We start from the raw sequence: 27288 nt of genomic DNA, 5'->3' as shown, positions 1-27288 counted from the left end.
ATTTCCAACTTCCGCCAACAGTGCCTGGCATACAGTAGGCACTTACTGTGTATTTGTTGAATCTATGAAAGGATGATTTAGATAAGTTTCAGCTTTCTCTGTCAATTAAACCAAAAAGAATTACACATTTTCTGTATGTCCAGCATTGTTTTAAATTCCTACAAGGAATATAAAATATAATACTTCTTTTGTATCCCCTTTCCCACGTGAATAAATTACTAAGAGTTACATAACACTAGTAATTTACTATGTTACACAGTACAAAATACAGCTAAGTTCTGAGGATGAATGATAGCATACAGGAGATTTATTGGTGTAGAATCTAGGCCCACTCCTGAAATATGAGCAAGATTTCAACAGATTAAGATACTCCAGGTGGTGAAAGTGATATGATATAATGTGAAGGGTCACAAGAAACTAAGAAGAAGTTTTGGTAAAGTGGGACTAGACTATAGAAAAGCCAGGTAGAGGCAAAGGGCAAATAAAATGCCAGCTCCCTCGGAAGGCTTTCCTCATTGCCTCCATCCCTAAACAGAATTAATTGGTTCCCTTCTTAGAACTCTGAACAACACTGTGTTCCTTCTATTACAGCCCTTAACCCACTGAATAATTACTACTAGTATTTGTACCAACCGCCCCTAGCAAGACTATAAGCTCCTTAAGGATAGAGAATATGTCACCTGTGTATCACATATGTCTAGCATAGTGCCTAGGACATAACAGACATATGACTGTGCGGGTAAGAGAGGGAATTTGTATTTTAAAAAATAGCCAAGAGGTAACTTTTCAGGTGTTTGGGCATAGGGATAAAATGAAGTAGGTACTTAAATATTAGTCTCTCACTTTACTGTAGTTTTGAGTCTGATGGAAACTAAAACCGGATACATAAACCCAGCTTCATCCTTGGAGCCCTCAAAACTTGACTGAGACTCAAATGCAGTTATAAACTCTCTAAGCATTCAGATAAAGCTTTATTTTTTTAAATAAATTTATTTATTTATGTATGTATTTTTGGCTGCGTTGGGTCTTCATTGCTGCACACAGGCTTTCTCTAGTTGCAGCGAGCAGGGGCTACTCTTTGCTGTGCTGCGTGGGCTTCTCATTGCGGTGGCTTCTCTTGTTGCGGAGCACGAGCTGTAGGTGCGCGGGCTTCGGTAGTTGTGGCATGCAGGCTCAGTAGTTGTGGCTCACGGGCTCTAGAGCACAGGCTCAGTAGTTGTGTTGCAAGGGCTTAGTTGCTCCGTGGCATGTGGGATCTTCCCGGACCAGGGCTCAAACCCATGTCTCCTGCACTGGCAGGTGGATTCTTAACCACTGCACCACGAGGGATGCCCCAGATAAAGGTTTAAAAAAATCTGTTTCCCAGGTTTATCATTACCAGTCTTTTGATACAGACAATCAAAAGTAAAAATTAGGGACTTCCCTGGTGGTCCAGTGGTTGACAGTCCACCTTCCAATGTGGGGGACGTGGGTTTGATCCCTGGTCGGGGAACTGGGATCCCACATGCCGCAGGGCAGCTAGGCCCATGCGCCACAACTACTGAGCCCACACGCCACAATTACAGAGCCCACGTGCTCTGGAGCCCATGTACCACAACCAGAGAGAAGCCCGCGCGCTGCAACAAGGGATCCTGTGTGCTGCTGCTGGGACTCAATGCAGCCAAATATAGACAGGTAAATTAATATTTAAAAAAAAAAAAGTAAAAATTATACAATCTGCAAAACCAAGAAAAACAAAGTCTTACTCAAATTCAAACAGTTCCTTTTTACTGTGAAAAAAAAGGAAAAAAAGAAAATTAAAGATTTATATAGAGGAAGTTTAGTATACTAATCTTGGGACATGAAAAGGTGTCTCGTGGCAGACAGCAGAAACATGGGCAATCTAAAGCCAAGAACATTCTATTCACTTAAAGGAATAAGCCTCTCAAAATTCTGGTATGAAATCTCTCTCCACATTTAAATTCTATGTATTGTTCAAAATACGCTGATAACTACCTGATTAAAGAGAAAACACTATAGATTAAGCGAACCATACTACCTGATTGTCTATTGTAGCATAGTCTTCCAATGAGAAAAACAAATTTCAGAAGTAATCCATTTGCTGCTACACAACGACTTTTAGACAATCTTCAATTGAAGTTAAAACCACACTTTCTCAACAGAAAAACTTTTACATAAAAAAGACTGAGGGCTACTAAAATCTAAAAGAAGCATATAACAAGATTTTTGGCATGCTTAATTAATAAACATCAATACGTCCTAGCTACAAAATAATGAGTTCAGCTAGAAAGTAGCATCACACTTGCAGCCAACAGTAATCATAATTAAGCTAAAGAAAGATGTTTTTCTTGTCATCTTTATTCAAGTATTTCACAGCAGTTATATTACAAATTACAGTAAATGTTCAAAATTCCAGAATTCAAAAATTAAATAATTTATTTCAAACTAATGTAAAATGAAGTCAAATGCAAAATACCAACTTAACACAATTCTAAATTAAACTACAAACCCAAAACAGACCATAGTTGATGAAGTGTACTTAATCTGCAAAGTAGACATACATGACTGAAACCAAAGAGGACTCCCAAAGTCTAAAATAACCAAATGTACAAAATACAAAGATGTAGGTACAAGTCCAAATTCAAGCTTACAATGTGATTACAAATAATAATTATAATAACAATGGCATTCAGCTACGGGACCTGACACTGAAGATACCTACTGAATAGCACCATAGCTGAACCAACTTAATCAAAAAATGGGAAGATATTACCACCCCACTCCCTAAAAATAAAATCCAGTAAACCTACAAATACATTTATTGGCATATGAGAAAAATCAAGTCATGAAAGGACATTAAAAAAAAATAATCACAGGTGAGATTCAAGCTCAAAAACACAATTAACTCCACAGCCATCAGTTTCAACCCTAGTGCGGTTCCATCATCTTCGAAAGGCTCCTATGGTCCCCACAGCTGAGCATTAATTATTGTTGGGCTGTGCCGTGATACATATTTTAGTGATCTGAGAGCAAGGTTCTACACAGGAGCGTATCATTTATAATGCTCACAATAGGAAATAAGAACAGAGGTCAATTTGTACATATTTTTGCCAATGCTATACGGCAAAAATTAAGAACTTACAGAAAGGTAAACAAAATTGAGTCCACTTGGATAATTTCACAAGCTGCTTTAAACTATAGAACCACCAGATATCTGTAAAATAAGAAAAACTGGTATAGTGGGGGGGGGGGAAGGGGCCAGAGGAGTTGGTACAATTTCACCTCATTTTTCTCCCCTTGGCATTAGATTGGCTTTCTCTTTAAGACCTAAACTGTTCAAAGTGGCAGTTCCTATCATACTGAGGTTGCCTCCTATTTCTCCATCTATATCAAGGTTAAAATTAAAAAACTTGATCTTTTGGAAGCATTTTAATGCTAAACAGAAATAAATTTCCCTTGTCAAACTCACTGATGGCTAAAATCTTAATTAACTTGTACAAATTTAGTAAACTACTAAGAACATGTGCATTTTTTTTTTCCATTCACAAGTGCTGCTGTTACTTGAACAGAATGCTTCTGAATTAGAGTAACTGGAATAAATATTTAAAGAAAAATAGTGCAGCAAGAACCTGAGACTTGCAAAAAACCCTTTTACCAGAAACTTGCTACAAAAAATCTGCTACATCTTATTTCATCAAATCTTTAAATTCTGTAACAATTTCCATCAAAATACAAAATGCTAATGTATTAGACTGTAAAATAGCTTGAACTGGTATGATGGTAATAAATTACTAAAGTAAGCATGAAAATCCTCCCAATAATCAAATTAGAGGTTTCAAATAACCTCCCCTTTAAAATTGGTTCATCGTTAATCGCACTTGCCCACCTTAAAATACAGTGTGCCTACATGGGTAGTATCTTGAATTATATATGACTAACTGAATATTTTGAAAACTTCCTAGGTATAAAGAAAACAAGTGGCATTATTTAAAAACTAAACTAGAATTAGAAGGCATAAAATGTTAATGTAAATGCAAAGAAGCACTTCAGATTACTGCAGTAGCCTTGGCCAAAGTGTGCTTTCTGAGCTGGCATCCAGCACCCTACAAAGCCAGAGACGAGGAGACAAGTACCTTAGCTTCAGCATGTAAACGGTGGCAAAGTGAATACAGAACTCTGTAGACACTGTTGGTAACTAAAATACAAAAAGCTGAGGTAGCTCATTATCTCTGCAGTAGTCCAAGACCGTTTGCTCTAATTAAAACCCAAACTACATGTGTTGCATATATTGTAAAGACACACCTGCAGCTAACAGCTATAATGAATGAAGATATCAAGAAAACTTGTCAAAAATTTTTACGTTTCTGTTTAAAAATCATCTGATAAAAAATGTCACTGCACTCCCTTTGTCTCTTTGCAACTGCCTAGACTGTGTCTCTGAATTTGTAGAAAGTTTTTGTAAAACTAGTAACCCATAATTAATTTTAGATAAGTACAAGTCACAGAAATCGCTTAACAAGATCCAAAACAGGTTCCAATCAAAACGAATAGTTGTGAAGGTAAGCTTATGATAAGGGATTTAAACATTAATACTGTTATTCAAGGACCATACCAGAGCTCACTTGCAACTATGCATATAGAAAATGAATTTTATGGAGCTTCTGACAAATTCCTCTCTTTTCTGTCCATTTGGCAAGTCTGGGCTTTAAACCAAAACAATTTATTATACATGAAAATCGTTCTTCTTGGGGAACTCAAACATGAATAACTATTAAACTGCCATTGACAGAAGAAAATAGAATGTCACTCTATTTTCTGACCATCATTGTCATCCATACCAAAAAGGGTGTGTGTTTTTTGATGGACTGTGAATTTTTTGTTGTTGTTGTTTTATTATATGTTTCTTAAACAGAAACGGACCATACAGGAAAACTTACCATTTTAGTATATTATGTGGCTTAACCACTGTCTTGATCGAGTTTTGAAAACAAGATAGGCATTTTATACCACAACACTGGTTGCCTCTTAATGATACAGAGTATCAAAACTTATTTTCAGGGTTGTGACCAAAGAAAACATTCTAATCCATTTGCTACAAGTAAGCCCATCCTTGTGTTTAGCCTTATCTTTCTCGAATAAAAAGGCACATTAAAGGCAGTTCTAAAGAGCCTAATCTAATTTTATCCAGTTTCTTCAGTTTCCCACCAGAATATACCATAGCCAACTTTAAAACAGGCTTCAGTCCGTTACCCAGAAGAAAAAATAAAAACAAATATGATAAAAGGGGGGTTGGGGGGGGAAAGGTTGCCCACTGTTTAAACAATTCAACACACTTAGAACTGCCCCATCCAGTTTCCTCGTGTTTGCTGGTCTGCTCCCTAAGAGAGGTCTCCAAAAGAGAGTGCACAAAAAGAGAAGCAGAAGTGAGAGCAGTTTCTGTAGCACCAAAATCTCCAATCTGTGGGGTTGTATTTTTTATTTGTGGAAAATACAACATGTTTCTGAAGTTCTGTTTGGTTCTTGTAGGCTGGTTGGTTTCAGGTACCTGAGACAATAGCACCAAATTCAACAGAAAGAATGAGTGAGAGAGCACTTTACACCAAGGCTCTGCACATAATTGGTGCAATTTGAAATTGAATGGCTCAGAAGACTGCTCTGGCAGGAGCAGATGGGAGAGGATAAACCACTCTTCTTGAAAGGTTCATAGGAATGTCTCAAACATATGAACTGTTCTTTCCATCTCCTATAAGGGGGGGAAAAAGTACACGTTATCTATTAAAGGAAAGACAAAAGCATTACAGAAAAATTCACTTCAAATTAACTTTCTAGATAAAGAATTTTAGATACAAAGTTAAGTTTTAAATATATTCCTGATTACAGTACCATAGCTACTGTGTAAGACTATCTGCCCTAGACACGTCCAGATGCCTCCTACTTTACATTTAGGCTAATGAGGATGATGCTAGCAACAATGAGTACTTATTGTGCCAGATACTGTACTAAGAAATTTACATGTATAAGTAATCTGCCAGCTAAAAACAGCAGTCAGGATTTGAATACAGGTAGCCTCACTCCAGAGCCTGCACCCTTCCTGACTCATTATATTCGACTGACTCCCAAAGCACAATGAATGTATTCAGTATAATAAAACTTGTACCCAAAGTAGAACGTACCCTGCTCCCAGTGCTACTCACTTCAATCAGAGCTGAAATTAAAAAAAAAAAAAAAAGCCAGAAAGAGTCAATGCCATCAACGCCAGGAATGCCACTCACTGGTGATTCTGCTATAGATTCCTTCTCTCCTAAATGAGACCCCCAGATTACAGGGTTCCAAGACCCATACTGCAAGATGTTTCAACTGCTGAAGAGTATTCAATCCATTCACGCTAATCAAATGTCAAGCACGTGAACAAAGAAGTTCTAGAATTTTTAAAAAGTAAAGAACTCTACCCCACACATTACATCCAGATGGGCAAATGTCAAATACATCTAAGACATTTGGTTTTCCCTTCCATCTTTAAACACCTCCAAAGAAATTATATCCTACCTCTCTACAGAACAGGCCATACTAACAGATTATCATCTGATCAAAAAGTTCTTATAAATGACCAATCAAAATTACTTCTGCTAAATGTTTCATCATGTTACTGAGTAGGAGAAAAGTTCTGTTATAAAATACAATATCCAATACTATCCCAATTTTTAAATATATATTCACACTTTTATACACATAATGTACATCTAGACATTTTTAAAGGATGGAAGATATTCTAAAAGATTAACCCTGATTAGTTTCCTCTAGATGGTGGGATATGGGTGATGTTTTTATTTCTGTTATTTCTATATACTGTATAAGGTCAGAATAGATTCGTAAAAATGTGACTCATAAAAATGTGATTACAAAGTAACTTTTAAATGCTCTCTTGCTTTGATTCAAGTCCAATACAGGCATACCCCGGAGATGTTACGTTCCAGACGAAAGCAAATAAAGTAAATCATACAAATTATTTAGTTTCCCGGTGCATATAAAAGTTATGTTTACACTATACTGTGTAATGGCATTATGTCTAAAGAACAATGTACACACCTTAATTTTTTAAATGCTTTAAAAATTTTCTTTAAAAAATGCTAACCATCGTCTGGGCCTTCAGCGAGTCATAATCTTTTTGCAATAACATCAAAGATCACTAATCACAGGGACTTCCCTGGTGGCACAGTGGTTAAGAATCCACCTGCCAATGCAGGGGACATGGGTTCGAGCCCTGGTCCAGGAAGATCCCACATGCCGCAGAGCAACTAAGCCCATGCGCCACAACTACTGAGCCTGCGCTCTAGAGCCTGCGGGCCATAACTACTGAAGCCCGCACGCCTAGAGCCCGTGCTCTGCAACAAGAGAAGCCACCGCAATGAGAAGCCCGCGCACCGCAACGAAGAGTAGCCCCCGCTCACCGCAACTACAGAAAGCCCGCGTGCAGCAACAAAGAACCAACACAGCCATAAATAAGTAAATAAATAAATAAATATTTTTTTTTAAAAAGATCACTAATCACTGATCACCATAACAAGTACAATAATGAAAATGCTTGAAATATTGCAAGAATTACCAAAATGTTATTAACACAGAAGCACGAAGTGAGCAAATTATGCTGGAAAATGGCGATGTTGCCACAAACCTTCAATTTGCAAAGAATGCAACATCTGCACAGTGCAATAAAGCAAGGTATGCTTATATTCTTTAGTACACATGCAAAATAATCACATCCTCTATACATAAATCTTTAACATACTAGAAATACTTCTTGAGAGCAGAGACTTTTGTCTTATTCATTTTATTTGCTCAGATGACCGCAAAAAGAAGTGTGACTTAATCATGTAAATTATATGAATAGAGATATAAGCTCGTATTTATAAAAAACTTTCTTATGGCCCAGAGTTGTCCAGAAAGCGAACGGTTCACCTCTAAAGTGTCTAAGCACAAGGACAACAACTCCTTCATGTGGTTATTTCACAGGACTAGATATGATTAAATGAGATGACTTTTAAGTTCTCTTCCAATCATTAATAGGGTGGCCAGTAAGTCTCATGGCCCACGCCAACTCCTTTTAACCAGTAGTGGCCACCTCGGGAGCAGTGGTAACATGGACTGTGAGGCCATGCTCACATTCAATAGGCCAAAGTGATATATGCTTAATCGGTCAAGTCAGTGATAAGTAAGGGAGGGGAGAACTGTGAATGCTAATCTGTGTATTTGCCAACCATGAATCTCTGTGTTTTGATAAACAAACAATCCCAGATTACTTCTGTTCTGAGACAAAATGGTACCAAGAGTATATTTTTGAAACTCTTAATGATTCTTCTAATCTTAAATCTTCAAACCACTCTTCAGTTACTTGGTGAAAGATTTAGACTAAAATAACTTTTTTTTTTCCTCTTTTCTTTGGGACAAGTAAAAGCGCATATTTGTTTATTCCACAGATGAAGTAATAAGCACTCACCTCTACAAGCTGTGATTTGTCATAATCTTTACGGTGACGGTAGATGCACTGACTAAGAAGAGAATATAATCTCTCAAGTTGATCAACTGCCAGATTGTTGCTTTTATCTACCAACAAATCAAGCAATTTCTAAGAAAAATTAAAAGAAAAAAGAATAAAATGCAATTTGATTTCATTGTTCAAACTGAAATGGTTCCACTCCAATGCTAGGCAACAGACACCACATGCTATGGTGTAATAGTGACACCTGAGTTTAGAAGATTCCAGGGCTTAATTTATTACCAAGAACATTCTCATATTTCTAAACCCCTCAAAACACACACAACTCTTTTTCATTAGAAGCCCTGAAGTACCTATATTCCTAGGTTAAAGCAAAAGATTATCAAATCTAGCTTTATTTCCATTCATTTAAAACTGCCTGGGAAGAGCTAAGCTTACCTTCAGTCTCTCATGATCAACTATAAGAGGTGGCACAGGCTCAGATGGCTCTTCTGGAACCAGTTCCAGGCTTGTTGTTTTTGCCTGCTCTAAAATTAACTTACGATATTTCTTTACTTTAGAAGCACCTACAATTGGGAAAAAAAAAAAAAAAAAAGCACTGCAGCAAATAAAAGTTAAGAAAAATCAGACAAACAATTATACATTCTTTTACCCACCACAAATCCTTTTGGAATAAGGGTGTAATTCTTTAAATAATAAATGATTTTTTTGAGGGGTGTAAGACTAAGCAACCCAGATTAAAGAGAACTAGACCACAACTACGAAAGCCAAGTCACACCAGAATATCATCCTAACGAACATATCCCCTAAAAGGAAGAGAAGAGTAATCTGCAGCTCTAAGCAGTAACTTATAAACTGTCTTCATTCTCTGTATGATAACCATGTTAAAATTCGGAGCTCTCAGAACTAGAAGAAAGGAAGCACCCTAGAAAAGCAGATACCAACACAAAGTGAGGCCAACCTGCCTCATATTTGCCTCCCAATGCAAAACATTTGCTTCAACATTGCCTGAAACGTCTTACTTTTCTCTGTTATACTGCCTGTGTTACACAAAATTTTCTCTTAAAAATATAAACCCATTAAAAATGCAAAAGGTCTAGTGTCCTATCCTCCTACCTTAGAGTGAATTAGTATAATCTAATTACTTTCCTCCCAACATCTTGCTGAGACCAGCCACACTGAAAAAACAGAAACTGTGAGGTCGCTGAGTGTAACTTGACAGCGTCAGGCACCCTGATGGGTAGGGAGGGCAGGTAAACCATCAAGCCTTACGCTCCCTAAGCAGGAGCACTCTTAGAGGAGGCCGAGGTGGGAGGAACACAAGGACAAACTTGGACTGTTTCAGAACTTTATACAGGACCTGGCCCATGCTCAGGGCCACTAAGGAGACCCTTCCTCCTCCCTCCTGCATTAGTTCTCTTAGTCGCAAGTCTTTAAACAATTCCTTTTCCTCAATGCCAGCTATATAGATACATAATAAATGAACCAAAATGTTGCCTTCAAAAACATATACCCAGAGAAATTTTATATTTCAGAAAGCCTTTAGAGTGAAAGCCTTTATTTACAGTTCAATTAATATATGCTAGGAGTTTTGTTAAGACCATACGGATCCTCATTATTACATCCATGGACTTCTAGAGGCCCAAAAACCTGAATTAGGAACCACTACACGAGGTTACATTGCCCTGACAGTTACAAATGAAAGCTTCAGGTAAAGCGTTTACACAACAAATATCTTTAAAGCTTTTAGATCACCAGTTGAACGTAATATTCATTTAAACCTTTTCTGCAAGCTTACTAAAATCTCATAGTGAACTAGCATTAAAAAGAACTTCTCCTCCCCATCCATTCTGCCTCATAACAGGAATCTCCCCCTTCTTCCCACTCTGTCCCATTCATTACTTAACTCTAGCTTCAACACATTTTTTTAAGTTCTGTCTATATGATAGCCCAGGATAAATAACGCTCTTAAAATTGCTTTCTATTATTAAATATTGGAGAAAAAGAAAAATTCTCAACAGGCAGCATTCAAGAGCCGTACCTCTCTCTTTATCCATTAAAAGAATTCTAAGACTTTGAATACCATCCTACTCTCTAATTCTACTGGAGGGCTCAAAAAACTGGCATTAAAAAACCTTTCTCACATAGCCCAAATCCCAGGCTAACACTATATACTCCACACAATTTAGAGAGCATGATACAATTTCAAGATAACCTGGTATAAGAAGAGTGCTTATTCGAGAAGGAAATTCAGTACACTGAGCAGAGTAGATCTCTAAATCACCCCATCTCACTATGGGCTAAAGAATAACGATAAACAACAAAGTGGGGCCAGAAACCCTCAACGCCCCCTTTCTGCTGCTTCTTAGAAGAATCATATATCCAAAGCAAGTCAGGAGTGGGCAGAGTGCTCTGACTCTGCGAGAATAAAGTAACTTTGACAGTGAGGATTCTGCTGCTTTCTTCCGCCACTGGTCGTATAGATAGAGTCTCCTAGACTAAACATCCCTCAGATTCAACTAACAGTGACTGCCTGGCATGAATATACCTTAGTATATTACCAGGAGAGGCGATTAATATACATGACTTATATAATCCCTGCAGTGGCACCACTCTGAAGTTTAATTTAGAAGATAAAAGACACAGGGTTGGAGAATATAAGCAACTAGCTCAGAGTCACATGATTATAATGAACAGGAGTGGTAATTTAATGTGGGTTTATATAACTTTACTATACCATACTGCTACACTATCCAAGTCTTCTCACCCACCCCCACCCCACCCCAATAATCCTTCTGTTAGAAATCCATCTTCCTAACACTTGTGGATCTACTCAGTTTTTAGTCATAAATCCATTAGGACAGGGATGATAATCAGGTGGGAGGCAGAAGAGGAAGCAGCCAGGTAAGCAATGCATTCTGGACCACAAACCCTCTGAAACATTCACCAAAATTTATTATGTATGTGTACACTTTTCTAGGCAAAGGGGTGAAAACTGCAACAGATTCTCAAAGGGGTATAATTATTTATCAACTATTGCTACTGGGGACCAGATAAAATATGCGCTTAATTAACTCTGGAGTTAAAACCTTCAGGAAAAATTTTAAAACATTAGCTCTACCTTCTTTATCCAGTTCTGCATCTTTAACCTCCACATCAGGGCCAGGTTCGAACTTCTCATTATTGCTACATTCCACTGCCTCTAGTTTCTCAGCATCATCTCCGTGATTTTCATTTGAAGCTTCTGGTTTTTCTTTTGACTGGTCCTCCAGAAGATTCTTTTGTTCAGAACTACATTTGTCTCCACTACCACAGAAAGAAACTACTTCAGCTTTGCCATTCTGACACTCCAGAAGTGGTATTCCTTCAAAACTGTCAGTGGAGGCCTCACCGTTTAGACAGCTTCCTTTAAGGAAAGACTCTTTCCTAGATGTCTGTTCTGGATTTAGAGAACTGCTGCTGTTGACAAGTAGAGACTCATTTGAACTTTCCTCTTCAGTAGATGCAAAGTTCTCTTTTGTGCCCGCTCCGTTGTTAAGCCTCCGCCCCTGGTCCATGTCCATGATGTCACACGATGATTCATCATTGGTCATAGATAAGTCTCCAGTCTCTTCTCCATTTTCTTCATGGCAGTCAGTGCTTACCTCAAACTCTCCATTTTCTAGCAATTTCCTGTCCTCCATATGATTCTCATAGTCAGCAAATTTGGTGTCCTCTTCATCTTTTTTTAAATTATTGACTTTCCTTTTCTTAATAATTCCTTTACCCCACTGTGATCGCCGCCTTGATTTTCTCCGAACTCGAACTATTTGACAAAGAAGGGAAAAAGATATGTAGAACCTGGAATGCAATGCTTGTTTTACAAATGTTTATTAAATAAGACCCAAACGAAAGTAAACCCATACTAGCGTAACACACAGACAAAAACTACTTAGCTCTTGACATCCATGCTGACTAATCCTCACAAACTACAAGTAAAATGGACATGAAGTCAGGGATGAACTCTGAAGAATGAAAGGAATTTACATTTATTTCCTGTATGAGTTTACTCAGCACTCACTTTTTACCACTGCCCTGGATTCTACTTTATAGCTGTTCCTAATTCCTAACATGCAGGGGCCAAGCGTACTATACACACATTTAGGGAATGACCACATTACCAAGCTGCCTGGAAGGTTTGGGGCTATAGCCCTGGACTTCCACCAGGAAGATGAGTGCTTTGTCAGCAAGATCACCCAAGAGCTTCTAAACCATGAAAGGAAATTAAAGTATGATCCAGTATATGAAGAGAGAATAGTTACAGGTATCCCGACAAAGCAATCTCTACTGCCTCTCCTTCCAGAAGAAACATAAGCCCTATGAAGGTTATATAGACAATGTGGTTAGCCAGGTGTTAGCCATCTACCACAAATGGTTCACCTATCAGGATCAATTTCTTGCAAAGTTGTTATTTGAAAATATGTAGAAAAATTAAGCCCTCTGCTATCAAGGCAGCAACAACATTAACAAACAATGAAAATAAATATTTGGTCAGTTATGTGAAACGGGAGACCTACAAAAGTTGTAGGGACTATACTCCTAGATGTTAGGAACTATCATGAGCTTTTATGAGTAGATAGCTGGTACTTCCAGGTAATGATGGACCCAGGAATCTTTAATTTCCCATGTATGTATCAAAGGTAGCTGGTTATACAAGTCGATCCCATTGTCCCTTAAATAAAAAGTTAACTTTTATTTTGCAATGTGGGACATTTTCACAAAGAAATTTAAATACAAAGTTATTAAAGCAAACTAGTTAAGCTAGAGACCTATCACTTCTGGTGTCAAACACCAAATTCTAAATATTAGTTTGTCGAAAGCCATCAGAGTAAAAATAATTCATATTTTTCCAAGGCTATAAATGTAATGTCAAATCTGGCTTAATTTTAAAAGAGATAATACATATTTTTAATATGTCAATGTTGAAAGCTTCCTGGGCAAAGACATTTTTAAAAGAAAATACAAATATGAGACCACTAAGTGTAGATTGTTTAATCCACAGTTTAAAAACTGCTTTTGAAAGACAAATAGAGGGGAATGTGGTCTTAAGACAACCCTCACTTCTTTACTCTAGCACTTAATATGAACTTGTGATCTATCAACAGTATATAGTGTGTTTACATACTTTTCCCATCCTTTCATCTTTAATCCTTACTGAGTCTCTGTAAAGACACCAAGGTATTCACAAGTGTTGACACATTTTGTCATAACTATCACTCTTCTTTCTCATCTAAGAATAAATCTACTAAAATCATCTGCAAAATTCAAGTTATTTAATCACTTGGCTCAAAATTTATTTTGCCTTCAAAACTGTACTATCATTACCATCATCTCTCCATTCCTTTATCCCCTATTAATTTCTATTTTTACAATTTACAGTTATAGGGTAATTGGAGATGAAATTTCTATATTAGTCTACATTTAAAAGCACAGGCTATAAGTGATAGGCATTCATAAGCATTCCATTACTTATATGAAAAACTAATCCAGTCCACATTAAAAGTGTAAGAAAAGTATTCAGCTTGCTCTTTCTCTAAAATTTCGTAGAACTGTTAGGTTTTACTACCTGACAAGTCACTCCTGACATTGTGTCCTTGCTTATTCTCCAATAACCAAAGGTACAAGAGGTTCCCTTTTTCTTTCCTCACTAAGCCATGGAGCACTAGAGAGGCTGGACCCTGCTTGATCAGGAGCCAGCGCAACTCCTTAAAATGTACTCATACCCTAAGCAAAGGTTAGGAGCCCTTCTGAAGTAAGTTTATTTCTAATGCTTTCATCCCAGCTAAGAAAAAGAAAATGTTCTTATTTGGGGAGAGGTCAAACTAGAGATATTTCCCCCGTCCTTTTATAATCACTTCTAACGCTTAGTATGATTTTGGTAAAATAAGAGGAATTGGTTATATACGTGCCACAAGAATAGGGATTTTTGTTTTAGTCACTGCTCTATCCCCACAGCACCTGGTATGTGGTAGTATATATTTACAGAACTAATCTTTAATATACCCACTTCCTTTTTCAAGGGTGCTTTGTGTGAAAAGCCCATTTAGAGGCACAATCTTTAAAATCAAGTTTTATAACATCTCTGAGTTTGTTTCCAAAACTAAGACCTTAGAAAAGCAACTCTTCCAAAGGGAGATTTAGACATATGATTTAAGTAACTTAATGTAAAACAGACAAATGATGAGTCACATATGCCATCTACTGGTAAGAGAAAACAGGACTCACATTTGTAGATTACAATATTTTAATACTTAAAGGAAATTAAAACTGCTTGAAGCCAGTATTCAATGTGTTTTAGTTAGTAAATATTTTTACCAGTTGCAGAGAATGTAGGGATTTCAAGGTTTAAATTAGAGTGCTGTGTCACAGAAACCAGGTCACGATCCAAGGTACAACTAGGATAAATAGCTTAATCAGTTTCATGGAACTAAATGCACCATTAAGTCCTTCAAATGTTCTCACACATGAATGCCACTTATCACAAAGAGAACAAGATAAAAAAACTGAGTCTGGTTCATTCATTCAAATTCAATGCCACTGGTGAAAGAACTTATTATGGCCATCTTTACTGACAGTTGGAGCAGAATTACCACCTTTATATCAGAAGAACAGCGTATATCTTCCAAAGATGGCTATCTTTAGTGAAACATAAAGATTACATTAGGATTATACCCCAATAAACATGTTAAAAAAAAAGATTACATTAGGAAGATGCTGTGTTTATTAACATTTGTCTTTTAGAAATTTTACAGATCACCATGAATGAGGAAAAGTGAGGAGAACCCAGAACACTGAATTTTCCCCTAAATACATCTGACTTAAACAAAGCCAGTTAAAGAAGGCTACACAGATTTTTCTCAGAAAAATCAACTTCCTGCTGTCAATTCAGTCACTCTCCTAAGCCGGAGTTTCCATTTCCCACCATAACAAGAACATTCTGCATAACATACAGCAAGGGGTTGGAGGCGGGGTGGATAAAAAATCTATTGGTGGGCTTCCCTGATGGCATAGTGGTTGAGAGTCCGCCTGTCGATGCAGGGGACACGGGTTCGTGCCCCGGTCCGGGAAGATCCCACGTGCCACGGAGCGGCTGGGCCCGTGAGCCATAGCCGCTGAGCCTGCGCGTCCGGAGCCTGTGCTCCGCAACGGGAGAGGCCACAACAGTGAGAGGCCCGCGTACCGCAAAAAAAAAAAAAAATCTACTGGCTCCACATCTCTATCTAAAAACCAAAGTTTAAAACTGAAGATATTCAAATCTAGTTCAATTACAACAGCAAGCATTGAATGGAGATAAGAGAAAAGCAAATAAGGTTAAAGAAATGTATTCTGATTCAGCATTTTACCCCACAAGCTCTTAGCAGCCCTTTGGTATATGTGCCCAATTCCTAACACATCTGCCTCATTTGCAGTTGTTCCCACTACTGGATAACATGATCTCAAATACTCACATGCACATTTATTTGCAGAGCTGTGCCAGATATCCATTGGATTTCTTTGTTTGTGCCGAAATGCTTCTTCAACTCTAGTTTCCATCTTTCGAGCTCCAGTACCGTGAGGATTTATTTGTTCTGCTGTTACCGATAAGCCTGCAAGCAGAAGATAAGCGATACCTATTTAAATATTTCCAGCTACATAAACCAACAAGGTTAAAAAAAAGTCTGAAATACAAAACTGAATTTTAAAGTCATTAATTATACTTGGACAGTCTGTAATTCGGATGAAATAGTATCTATTGATTTAAGATGGGAAAGAAACTAGATATAAAATCATAAAAATAAAATGGCAGGCCATGCTTATTTACACTTAATCCCCAAAGGGCCCTGTGTTTATTCATTTTACTTTGCAGAGGGATACATTTCACATTTTTATGACTGTGAGACAGTAAGATTATATATAGTCTAAAAGTCATGATTTCTGCCATCTTAGAAAGTATAAGCATATACTGGGCCACTGAACCCCATTCATATGAACTGTTTCCGTCTGACATTAGCTGGCTGTCGCACCACACTGCATAAGTTTGGTTTTCGTGCACTGATCTTCATAAAAATAACCATTCCATCTCAATTCTCTTTACTAGATTTCTTTCTTTTATGCCATCCTTAAATGTTGCCTTCCTTAAACGTTTCTGAGGGCTGTCTCTGGAATCCCTTTTCTTCTCACTTTAATCTACACCTTCCACCACAAATATTCATGCCTTCAGCTCCTACTGGCATTATATAATTATTCCCAAATTACATCTTTAGTCCAAAACTCTCTTGAGCTTCTGATTCATATCAGTTGCCTACTTGATATCACCAACTGGATATCCTAGAGATAGGTCAAATTAAAGATAACTGGTTTCTCTTTTCCCACCAAAAAAAACCTGTCCTTATATATTCCCTCTCTCTACTGGTGGTATTAGCATCTACTTAAGTCATTAAACCAGTAACATGGCAGCCAATTTTGCCTCTTCCTTTCCTTCACAATGCCCTCCACCCCTGCAGCTGCATCTCTCTCATGTTAATCCTACCTTCATTCCCACTTCACTAATTAAAACTCTGGACTACTCCAACAGCCCTCCCCCCACCAAAAGCTTTATTGAGGTACAATTTACACAACATAAAAATCACTCATTTTAAGCGTACGATTCAGTGATTTTTAGTGAATTTACAGAGCTGTGCAATCAACACAGCAATCCAATTTAGGTAACTGTTCCAGGCAACCACTAGTCCACTTTTTGTCTCTATAGACTTGCCTTTTGTGAGTATTTCACATAAATAGAATCATGCAATATGTGCTCTTTTGTGACTGCCTTCTTTCACTTAGCATAACATTTATAAAGTTCATCCATGCTGTACCATGTATCAGTACCTTATTCCTTTTTATAGCTGAGCAGTATGTCACTGTACAATATACCCTGGTTTTTTTTTTTTGTTTTTTTTTTGCGGTACACGGGCCTCTCACTGTTGTGGCCTCTCCCGTTGCGGAGCACAGGCTCCAGACGCGGAGGCTCAGCGGCCATGGCTCACGGGCCCAGCTGCTCCGCGGAATGTGGGATCTTCCCGGACCGGGACACGAACCCGCGTCCCCTGCATCGGCAGGCAGACTCTCAACCACTGCGCCACCAGGGAAGCCCTTATACCGTTTTGTTTACCCATTCATCAGTTGACGGACATTTGGGTTGTTTCCGGTTTTTAATTGTTGTGAATAATACTGCTATGAACATTCACGTACAAGTCTTTATATGGACATATGTTTTCATCTCTCTTGGGTAGATCCCTAGGAGTAGAATCGCTGGGTCATATGTAAATATTATGCTTAACTTTTTAGAAACTGCCAAAATGTTTTCAAAACTGGCTCCAACAGCTTTTTAACTGGTCTCTCATCCTCCTACTGAGCCACATTGAGACCTTGCTATTTCCTGCTGCCAAAGCAATTTACCAATCCATTCCACTGTTTCAAATACTTCTATGAATCCTACTGACTATGACAATTGTTCTCAAACTTTAGTGTACATAAAAAGCACTTGAGTTTTCTGAAGTGCAGATTTCTCGGCCTTCAGATTCTCGGCCAGAGAATCTAATTCGGTAGTTCTAAGCTGATGTGGGTAATAAACACAAACACATTTTAAAAAACACAGATCTACAGGATAAAGTCCAAGCTCCTTAGCAAGACATTGATTCATTCAAATATTTATAAAAAGCCTGTTGTATACCAGAGATAGTTCTAGGGACTGCAGTAGAGCTATGAATAAGACATTCACAGCACTTATATTCTAAATAAGGAGGAGAGAGACAACAACAGTAACAAAATGCCAAGTGCTATGGTGACCAGAGCCTAATAAGATTAGGTGGCCAGGGAAGGCCTCTAAGGCAGTAGAAGAAAAGCGTCTTCACAACTTCAATGTCCTGGACCCAGCTCACCTTCTGAGCTCTGTTTCCCACCATTCTGTACATCTTTAGCAATACCAGTTTGCAGTTCTTCCAATACACCACGTTATTTCACGTCTCTGTGCCTGTACACGTAATGTGCTGTGCTTACAATACCTCCTCCTTCTCCGTCACTGCCTCCCTTCCTCTACTTCACTAGAGACAACACTTCTATATTCATTGCCCAAACTCTGATCAAAATGCTGGGTTTCCTACCAGGAGGTCTCTCCTCTGTGCTATGAACATGCTTCAATCAGTACATATGCCACACTATACTCGATTTGTTTTACACTTACTCTCTCCTACTAAAGTGTGAGTTCCTCAAGGACAGGATTATATATAGAACGAACAAAACACATCTGCTAATTCTGTGTTTATATTAACAAAATTGCACATAAATTCCAACAGGTTTAAAAAAGAAGTATTCCTAAAAACCATTTTTAAGTATCAGTATTAGATATAAACTGATGAAAATAAACCCTCTTCAAATATGAAAGCCTATCTAAATCCTTTAAGAACAGAAATCCATAATTAAAGATATATGCCTGCAAAAGAAATTTCACTAAGAAGTACTTTATTTCTGTAATTTGCACTAAAACTGTTATAGAAGGTAAAATTTTAAAACATCTTTGAGAATTTACATGACACATTTTCATATAAGAAATTAAGGATGGGCCTCAAAATACACTTTCATAATACCAGCAACCGTAAAGAAACACCATTCAATGACCTCTTACTCTTCAGTAGCAAGTTCACTTCTATAACTTACCTCTTTTTATTCTTGCTTCCTTAATTTCTTCACAGAGTTTATTAAATTCTGGATCCAATTCAGCTGCAATGATGGCATGCGCAGTGTCCTTCAGGGTACAAGCCCTGTGCCTAATTATTTTATCTGTTAAAAAGTTGGTATACATTTATTATACATACAAGTGAAATAACATGAACAAAGGGCATCTTAAAAAGAAAAGGAACACAAACATTTAAATAAAACTGTGACTGCAATGAGAAGCCTGGGCACCTCAACGAAGAGCAGCCCCCTGCTCGCCACAGCTAGAAAAAGCCCACGCACAGCAACAGACTCAACACAGCCAACAAAACTTTTTTTAAAAAGGCTTTATCAAAATAATTAATTTAAAAAACTGGAAAGCATTTCTAGCTAAGAAGCAAGCTCATTTAAATGATGAGCAAAAAATAAATATAATAAGCTACTCAATCAAGTTGACAATCCTCTGAGAACTATACTTTTAGAACTTCAAAGTACTAAGCCTACTTAACAAATCATTACCTCAAAGATATGGCTTAATTTTATATTTTTCAAAAATGTATGACATTCAATAAAGATTTTTAAAAGATTTACAGGATATTCACCGTATGTCCAGCACCAGAGCTACCATGGATAGATACCGAGATTTCAGAAAACCTTACATAATTTTCTCCACGAGAAAAAACTGGTCAAAACTATGCTAAATTAAGGGTGACTGATTAAAAAATTGTGACAGGAACAGACAAATACAATAAGGCACTCTAAGATAAGAATGCAAGATGACATAAATTGCAGGTAGATCTAGGAGAGAAGTGCATACTCTGTTCTAGATAAACTATATACCTAAAATTGCTACTAAAAGAAGAGTCTCTGCTTTACACTAACAGAGGAGTCCTCATTAACTAACAATATGCATAAACAGTGCTCCCTAGAGCTGTGCAACTCCAAGATATTAAAAGTCAAGTTAATATACCAAGGTCACTTAATTTGTAACAGAATTTAGCACTAGCATCTAAGTCACAAAATAACATCTGCTTTTCCACCTCTAGTAAAGACAAAAAGTATAAAGATGTATTTTATTTATAACTTCTTATTAGAAAGTCTAATATTTCACTGTAGAAATCTTATAAAAACAAGCATGCAGCACTCAAAAAGCAATCCACTGGTATATTTCCTTCCAATGTATTTTCTCTAAACTTTCACTAAATAAATATTGTCAACTGTACCAGGAAGTAAGTCAGGTGATGGCTACACAGTAGTGAACAAAATAGACAGGTGTCCACTTTCAAGGAGCTTTTCAGGATAGTATAGGAAAGAGGTATTTTACCAAATAATCTCATATACACATATAAACACCTTCTCCTACCCCTCCCTCACCCCCCAAAAAACCTGTAACAGCTATGATGAAAATCTACAGAATACTGGTGTGGATACCAATTTTGAATGGGCAAGTCAGGAAAGACTTCTCGGAATTAGTGGCATTTAAGCTGAGACTTAAAGCATGCATCGGGGTAGCCACTGACAAAGGGAAAAACCAGTGCAGGTTCAGAAAATACCATGTGAGAAAGTTCTGGAGTAAAAAGATCTTGGAGATTTTAAGAAACTGAAAGGTAGCCTAAGTGATCAGCACACAATAAGCAAGAGGCAAACGGGAATCTGACCATATTCAAAGGATTTTAGATCTTATCCCAAGAGCAATGAAAAGTCATTGAAAAGATCCAAGCAGAGAAATTACATGATTTAAATGCTCATCTTCGAAAGGTCTCTCTGGCTGTTCCCTAGAGACTGGATTGAGAGGGTCAAGCATAAAACCAGGGAGTATAATCGGAAGGCAAATTTTTAGTGAAAAGAGAAGAGAGAACTGAACCAGGTAATGGTGGTGGTAGTGAAGGAAAGGAAGACTACAGCTTTGAAATGTGTTCTCAATGACACAACTTGGTAGTAAAGCAGGGGATGAGATAAGCATCAAGGAAGATTCCCTAGCTTCCTGCATGAAAAATGGGAGGATGGAAGTACCGCTTACAAAAATAAAAATTAAAAAAAAAAGGAAAAAACAATCCTACAGTATAATTAGAAAGGAAGTAGGAAAAGAAGTTAGAGATTTGCGCTAGTTTAAGGAGTTTAGTTTTGACATGACTAAAAAATATCTAATAGAGCCTGAGCCAAGATCACAAAGTAGAAGGACATGCTCTCACTCCCTCTTGCGAGAACACCAGAATCACAACTAGCTGCTGGTCAATCACTGACAGGAAGACACTGGAACTAACCAAAAAAGATACCCCACATCCAAAGACAAGGGAGAAGCCACAATGAGACGGTAGGAGGGGTGCAATCACAGTAAAAAAAAAAAATCCCATAACTGCTGGGTGGGTGACTCACAGACTGGAGAACACTTATACCACAGAAGTCCACCCACTTGAGTGAAGGTTCTGAGCCCCACGTCAGGTTCCCAAACTGGGATCCGGCAACTGGAGGAGGAATTCCTAGAGAATCAGACTTTGAAGGCTAGTGGGATTTGATTGCAGGACTTCGACAGGACTGGGGGAAACAGAGACTCCACTCTTGGAGCGCACACACAAAGTAGTGTGCCCATCGGGACCCAGGGGAAGGAAGAGTGACCCCAGGGGAGACTGAACCACACCTACCTGCTAGTGGTGGAGGGTCTCCTGCAGAGGCGGGGGTGGCTGTGGCTCACCATGGGGACAAGGACACTGGCAGCAGAAGTTCTGGGAAGTATGCCTTGGCGTGAGCCCTCCCAGAGTCCGCCATTAGCCCCACCAAAGAGCCAGGTAGGCTCCAGTCTTGGGTCGCCTCCGGCCCAACAACCAACAGGGAGGGAACCCAGCCCCACCCATCAGCAGTCAAGTGGATTAAAGTTTTACTGAGCTCTGCCCACCAGAGCAACAGTCAGCTCTACCCACCACCAGTCCCTCCCATCAGGAAACTTGCACAAGCCTCTTTGATAGCCTCATCCACCAGAGGGCAGACAGCAGAAGCAGGAAGAACTACAACCCTGCAGCCTGTGGAACAAAAATCACATTCACAGAAAGACAGACAAGATGAAAAGGCAGAGGGCTATGTACCAGATGAAGGAACAAGATAAAACCCCAGAAAAACAACTAAATGAAGTGGAGATAGGCAACCCTCCAGAAAAAGAATTCAGAATAATGATAGTGAAGATGATCCAGGACCTCAGAAAAAGAATGGAGGCAAAGATTGAGAAGATGCAAGAAATGTTTAACAAAGAACTAGAAGAATTAAAGAACAAACAGAGATGAATACAATAACTGAAATGAAAAATAAACTAGAAGGAATCAATAGCAGAATAACTGAGGCAGAAGAATGGATAAGTGGTCTGGAAGACAGAATGGTGGAATTCACTGCCACAGAACAGAATAAAGAAAAAAAGAATGAAAAGAAATGAAGACAGCCTAAGACACTTCTGGGATAACATTAAATGCAACAACATTCACATTATAGGGGTCCCAGAAAGAGAAAAGACAGAGAAAGGACCCGAGAAAATATCTACAGAGATTAGAGTTGAAAACTTCCCTCACATGAGAAAGGAAATAGCCACCCAAGTCCAGGAAGCGCAGAGAGTCCCAGGGAGGATAAACCCAGGAGAAACATGCCGATACACATAGTAATCAAACTGGCAAAAATTAAAGACAAAGTAAAATTATTGCAAGCAGCAAGGGACAAATGACAAATAACATACAAGGGAACTCCCATAAGGTTAACAGCTGATTTCTCAGCAGAAACTCTACAAGCCAGAAGGGAGTGGCATGATATACTTAGTGATGAAAGGGAAGAACCTACAACCAAGATTACTCTACCCAGCAAGGATCTCATGCAAATTCCAGGGAGAAATCAACAGCTTTACAGAAAAGCAAAAGCTAAGAGAATTCAGCACCACCAAACCAGCTCTACAACAAATGCTAAAGGCACTTCTCTAAGTGGAGAACACCAGAGAAGAAAAGGACCTACAAAAACAAACCCAAAACAATTAAGAAAATGGTCATAGGAACATACATATCGATAATTACCTTAAATGTGAATGGATTAAACGTTCCAGCCAAAAGACACAGGCTTGCTGAATGGATACAAAAACAAGACCCATATATACGCTATCTATAAGAGACCCACTTCAGACCGAGGGACACATATAGACCGAAAGTGAGGGGATGGAAAAAGATATTCCATAGAAATGGAAATCAAAAGAAAGCTGGAGTAGCAATCCTCATATCAGATAAAATAGACTTTAAAATAAAGAACGTTACAAGAGACAAGGAAGGACACTACATAATGATCAAGGGATCAATCCAAGAAGAAGATATAACAATTATATATATATTAGCACCCAACATAGGAGCACCTCAATACATAAGGCAACTGCTAACAGCTATAAAAAAGGAAATCGACAGTAACACAGTAATAGTGGGGGACTTTAACACCTCACTTACACCAATAGACAGATCATCCAAAATGAAAATAAATAAGGAAACAGAAGCTTTAAATGACAACAGACCAGATAGATTTAATTGATATTTATAGGACATTCCATCCCCAAACAGATTACACTTTCTTCTCAAGTGTGCACGGAACATTCTCCAGGATAGATCACATCTTGGGTCTCAAAACAAGCCTCAGTAAACTTAAGAAAACTGAAATCATATCAAGTGTCTTTTATGACCACAACGCTATGAGATTAGAAATTAATTACAGGGAAAAAAACGTAAAAAACACAAACACATGGAGACTAAACAATACGTTATTAAATAACCAAGAGATCACTGAAGAAATCAAAGAGGAAATCAAAAAATACCTAGAGGGGCTTCCCTGGTGGTGCAGTGGTTGAGAGTCCGCCTGCCGATGCAGGAGACATGGGTTTGTGCCCCGGTCTGGGAGGATCCCACGGGCCATGGAGCGGCTGGGACCGTGGGCCATGGCCGCTGAGCCTGCGCGTCCGGATCCCGTGCTCCGCAACGGGAGAGGCCACAACAGTGAGAGGCCCGCGTACCGCAAAAAAATAAAAACAAAAAAAAAAACCTAGAGACAAATTACAATGAAAGCACGACGATCCAAAACCTATGGGATGCAGCAAAAGCAGTTCTAAGAGGGAAGGTTATAGCTATACAAGCCTACCTCAAGAAACAAGAAAAATCTCAAATAAACAATCTAACCTTAAACCTAAAGGAACTAGAGAAAGAAGAACAAACAAAACCCAAAGTTAGCAGAAGGAAAGAAATCATAAAGATCAGAGCAGAAATAAACAAAATAGAAACAAAGAAAACAATAGCAAAGATCAAGAAAACTAAAAGCTGGTTCTTTGAGAAGATAAACAAAAGTGATAAACCATTAGCCAGAATCATCGGGAAAAAAGAGGGAGAGGACTCAAATCAATAAAATTAGAAATGAAAAAGGAGAAGTTACAACAGACACCGCAGAAATACAAAGCATCCTAAGAGACTACTACAAGCAACTCTATGCCAATAAAATGGACAACCTGGAAGAAATGGCCAAATTTTTAGAAAGGTATAACCTTCCAAGACTGAACCAGGAAGAAATAGAAAATATGAACAGACCAATCAAGAGTAATGAAATTGAAACTGTGATTAAAAATCTTCCAACAAACAAATGTCCAGGACCAGATGGCTTCACAGGTGAATTCTATCAATCATTTAGAGAAGAGCTAACACCCATCCTTCTCAAACTCTTCCAAAAAACTGCAGAGGAAGGAACACTCTCAAACTCATTCTACGAGGCCACCATCACCCTGATACCAAAACCAGACAAAGATACTACAAAAAAAGAAAATTACAGACCAATATCACTCATGAATATAGATGCAAAAACCCTCAACAAAATACTAGTAAACAGAATCCAACGACACATTAAAAGGATCATACCATGATCAAGTGGGATTTATCCCAGAGATGCAAGGATTCTTCAATATATGCAAATCAATCAATGTGATACACCATATTAACAAACTGAAGAATAAAAACCATATGATCATCTCAATAGATGCAGAAAAAGCTTTTGACAAAATTCAACACCCATTTATGATAAAAACTCTCCAGAAAGTGGGCATAGAGGGAACCTACCTCAACATAATAAAGGCCATATACGACAAACCCACAGCAAACATCATTCTCAATGGTGAAAAACTGAAAGCATTTCCTCTAAGATCAGGAACAAGACAAGGATGTCCACTCTCACCACTATTATTCAACATAGTTTTCGAAGTCCTAGCCACGGCAATCAGAGAAGAAAAAGAAATAAAAGGAATACAAATTGGAAAAGAAGAAGTAAAACTGTCACTGTTTGCAGATGACATTGTACTATACATAGAGAATCCTAAAGATGCCACCAGAAAACTACTAGAGCTAATCAATGAATTTGGTAAAGTTGCAGGATAGACAATTAATGCACAGAAGTCTCTTGCATTCCTATACACTAATGATGAAAAATCTGAAAGAGAAATTAAGGAAACACTCCCATTTACCATTGCAACAAAAAGAATAAAATACCTAGGAATAAAACTACCTAGGGAGACAAAAGACCTGTATGCAGAAAACTGTAAGACACTGATGAAAGAAATTAAAGATGATACAAACAGATGGAGCGATATACCATGTTCTTGGACTGGAAGAATCAATGTTGTGAAAATGACTATACTACCCAAAGCAATCTACAGATTCAATGCAATCCCTATCAAATTACCAATGGCATTTTTTACAGAACGAGAACAAAAAATCTTAAAATTTGTATGGAGACACAAAAGACCCCAAATAGCCAAAGCAGTCTTGAGGGAAAAAAAGAGAGCTGGAGGAATCAGACTCTCTGACTTCAGACTATACTACAAAGCTACAGTAATCAAGACAATACAGTACTGGCACAAAAACAGAAACAGAGATCATAGGAACAAGATAGAAAGCCCAGAGATGAACCCAGGCACCTATGGTCAACTAATCTATGACAAAGGAGGCAAGGATATAAAATGGAGAAAAGACAGTCTCTTCAATAAGTGGTGCTGGGAAAACTGGACAGCTACATGTAAAAGAATGAAATTAGAACACTCCCTAACATCATACACAAAAATAAACTCAAAATGGATTAGAGACCTAAATGTAAGACTGGACACTATAAAACTCTTAGAGGAAAACATAGGCAGAACACTCTTTAACATAAATCACAGCAAGATCTTTTTTGATCCACCTCCTAGAGTAATGGAAATAAAAACAAAAATAAACAAATGAGACCTAATGAAACTTCAAAGCTTTTGCACAGCAAAGGAAACCATAAACAAGACAAAAAGACAACCCTCAGAATGACAGAAAATATTTGCAAACGAATCTCAACGGACAAAGGTTTAATCTCCAAAATATATAAACAGCTCATGCAGCTCAATATTAAGAAAACAAACAACCCAATCCAAAAATGGGCAGAATACCTTAATAGACATTTCTCCAAAGAAGACATACAGATGGCCAACAAGCACATGAAAAGCTGCTCAACATCACTAATTATTAGAGAAATGCAAATCAAAACTACAATGAGGTATCACCTCACACCAGTCAGAATGGGCATCATCAGAAAATCTACAAACAAATGCTGGAGAGGGTGTGGAGAAATGGGAACCCTCTTGCACTGCTGGTGGGAATGTAAATTGATACAGCCACTATGGAGAACAGTATGGAGGTTCCTTAAAAAACTAAAAAATAGAATTACCATATGATCCAGCAATCCTACTACTGGGCATACACCCAGAGAAAACCATAATTCAAAAAGACACATGCACCCCAATGTTCACTGCAGCACTATTTACAATAGCCAGGTCATGGAAGCAACCTAAATGCCCACTGATAGACGAATGGATAAAGATGATGTGGTACATATATACAATTGAATATTACTCAGCCATAAAAAGGAATGAAATTGGGTCATTTGTTGAGATGTGGATGGATCTAGAAACTGTCATACAGAGTGAAGTAAGTCAGAAAGAGAAAAACAAATATCGTATATTAACGCATATATGTGGAACCTAGAAAAATGGTACAGATGAACCAGTCTGCAGAACA

At 38.0% G+C, this 27288-nt stretch overlaps 1 protein-coding gene across 1 annotated transcript in view; it reads right to left on the bottom strand.

Moving 5' to 3' along the window:
• Window positions 1-3410: 3410 nt before the first annotated feature.
• The window catches only part of ATAD2B (ATPase family AAA domain containing 2B), a 153328-nt gene continuing 129450 nt past the window's right edge, over window positions 3411-27288 (bottom strand). Inside the window, exons 23-28 of the mRNA XM_029231486.1 lie at window positions 19211-19333; window positions 15982-16119; window positions 11616-12299; window positions 8933-9060; window positions 8495-8623; window positions 3411-5743 (exon numbers count right to left, since the gene is read on the bottom strand). Of these exons, the coding sequence (XP_029087319.1) occupies window positions 5702-5743; window positions 8495-8623; window positions 8933-9060; window positions 11616-12299; window positions 15982-16119; window positions 19211-19333 (1244 nt within the window). The 3' untranslated portion in view covers window positions 3411-5701. The remainder of the gene's footprint in view (window positions 5744-8494; window positions 8624-8932; window positions 9061-11615; window positions 12300-15981; window positions 16120-19210; window positions 19334-27288) is intronic.

This window comes from Monodon monoceros, unplaced genomic scaffold, assembly GCF_005190385.1.
Source record: "Monodon monoceros isolate NGI ecotype Baffin Bay Population unplaced genomic scaffold, NGI_Narwhal_1 Super_Scaffold_19, whole genome shotgun sequence".
NCBI classification, from domain to species: Eukaryota; Metazoa; Chordata; class Mammalia; order Artiodactyla; family Monodontidae; genus Monodon; species Monodon monoceros.
Note: the sequence above shows the minus strand (reverse complement) of the source record. Positions and strands in the feature narration are given on the sequence as shown.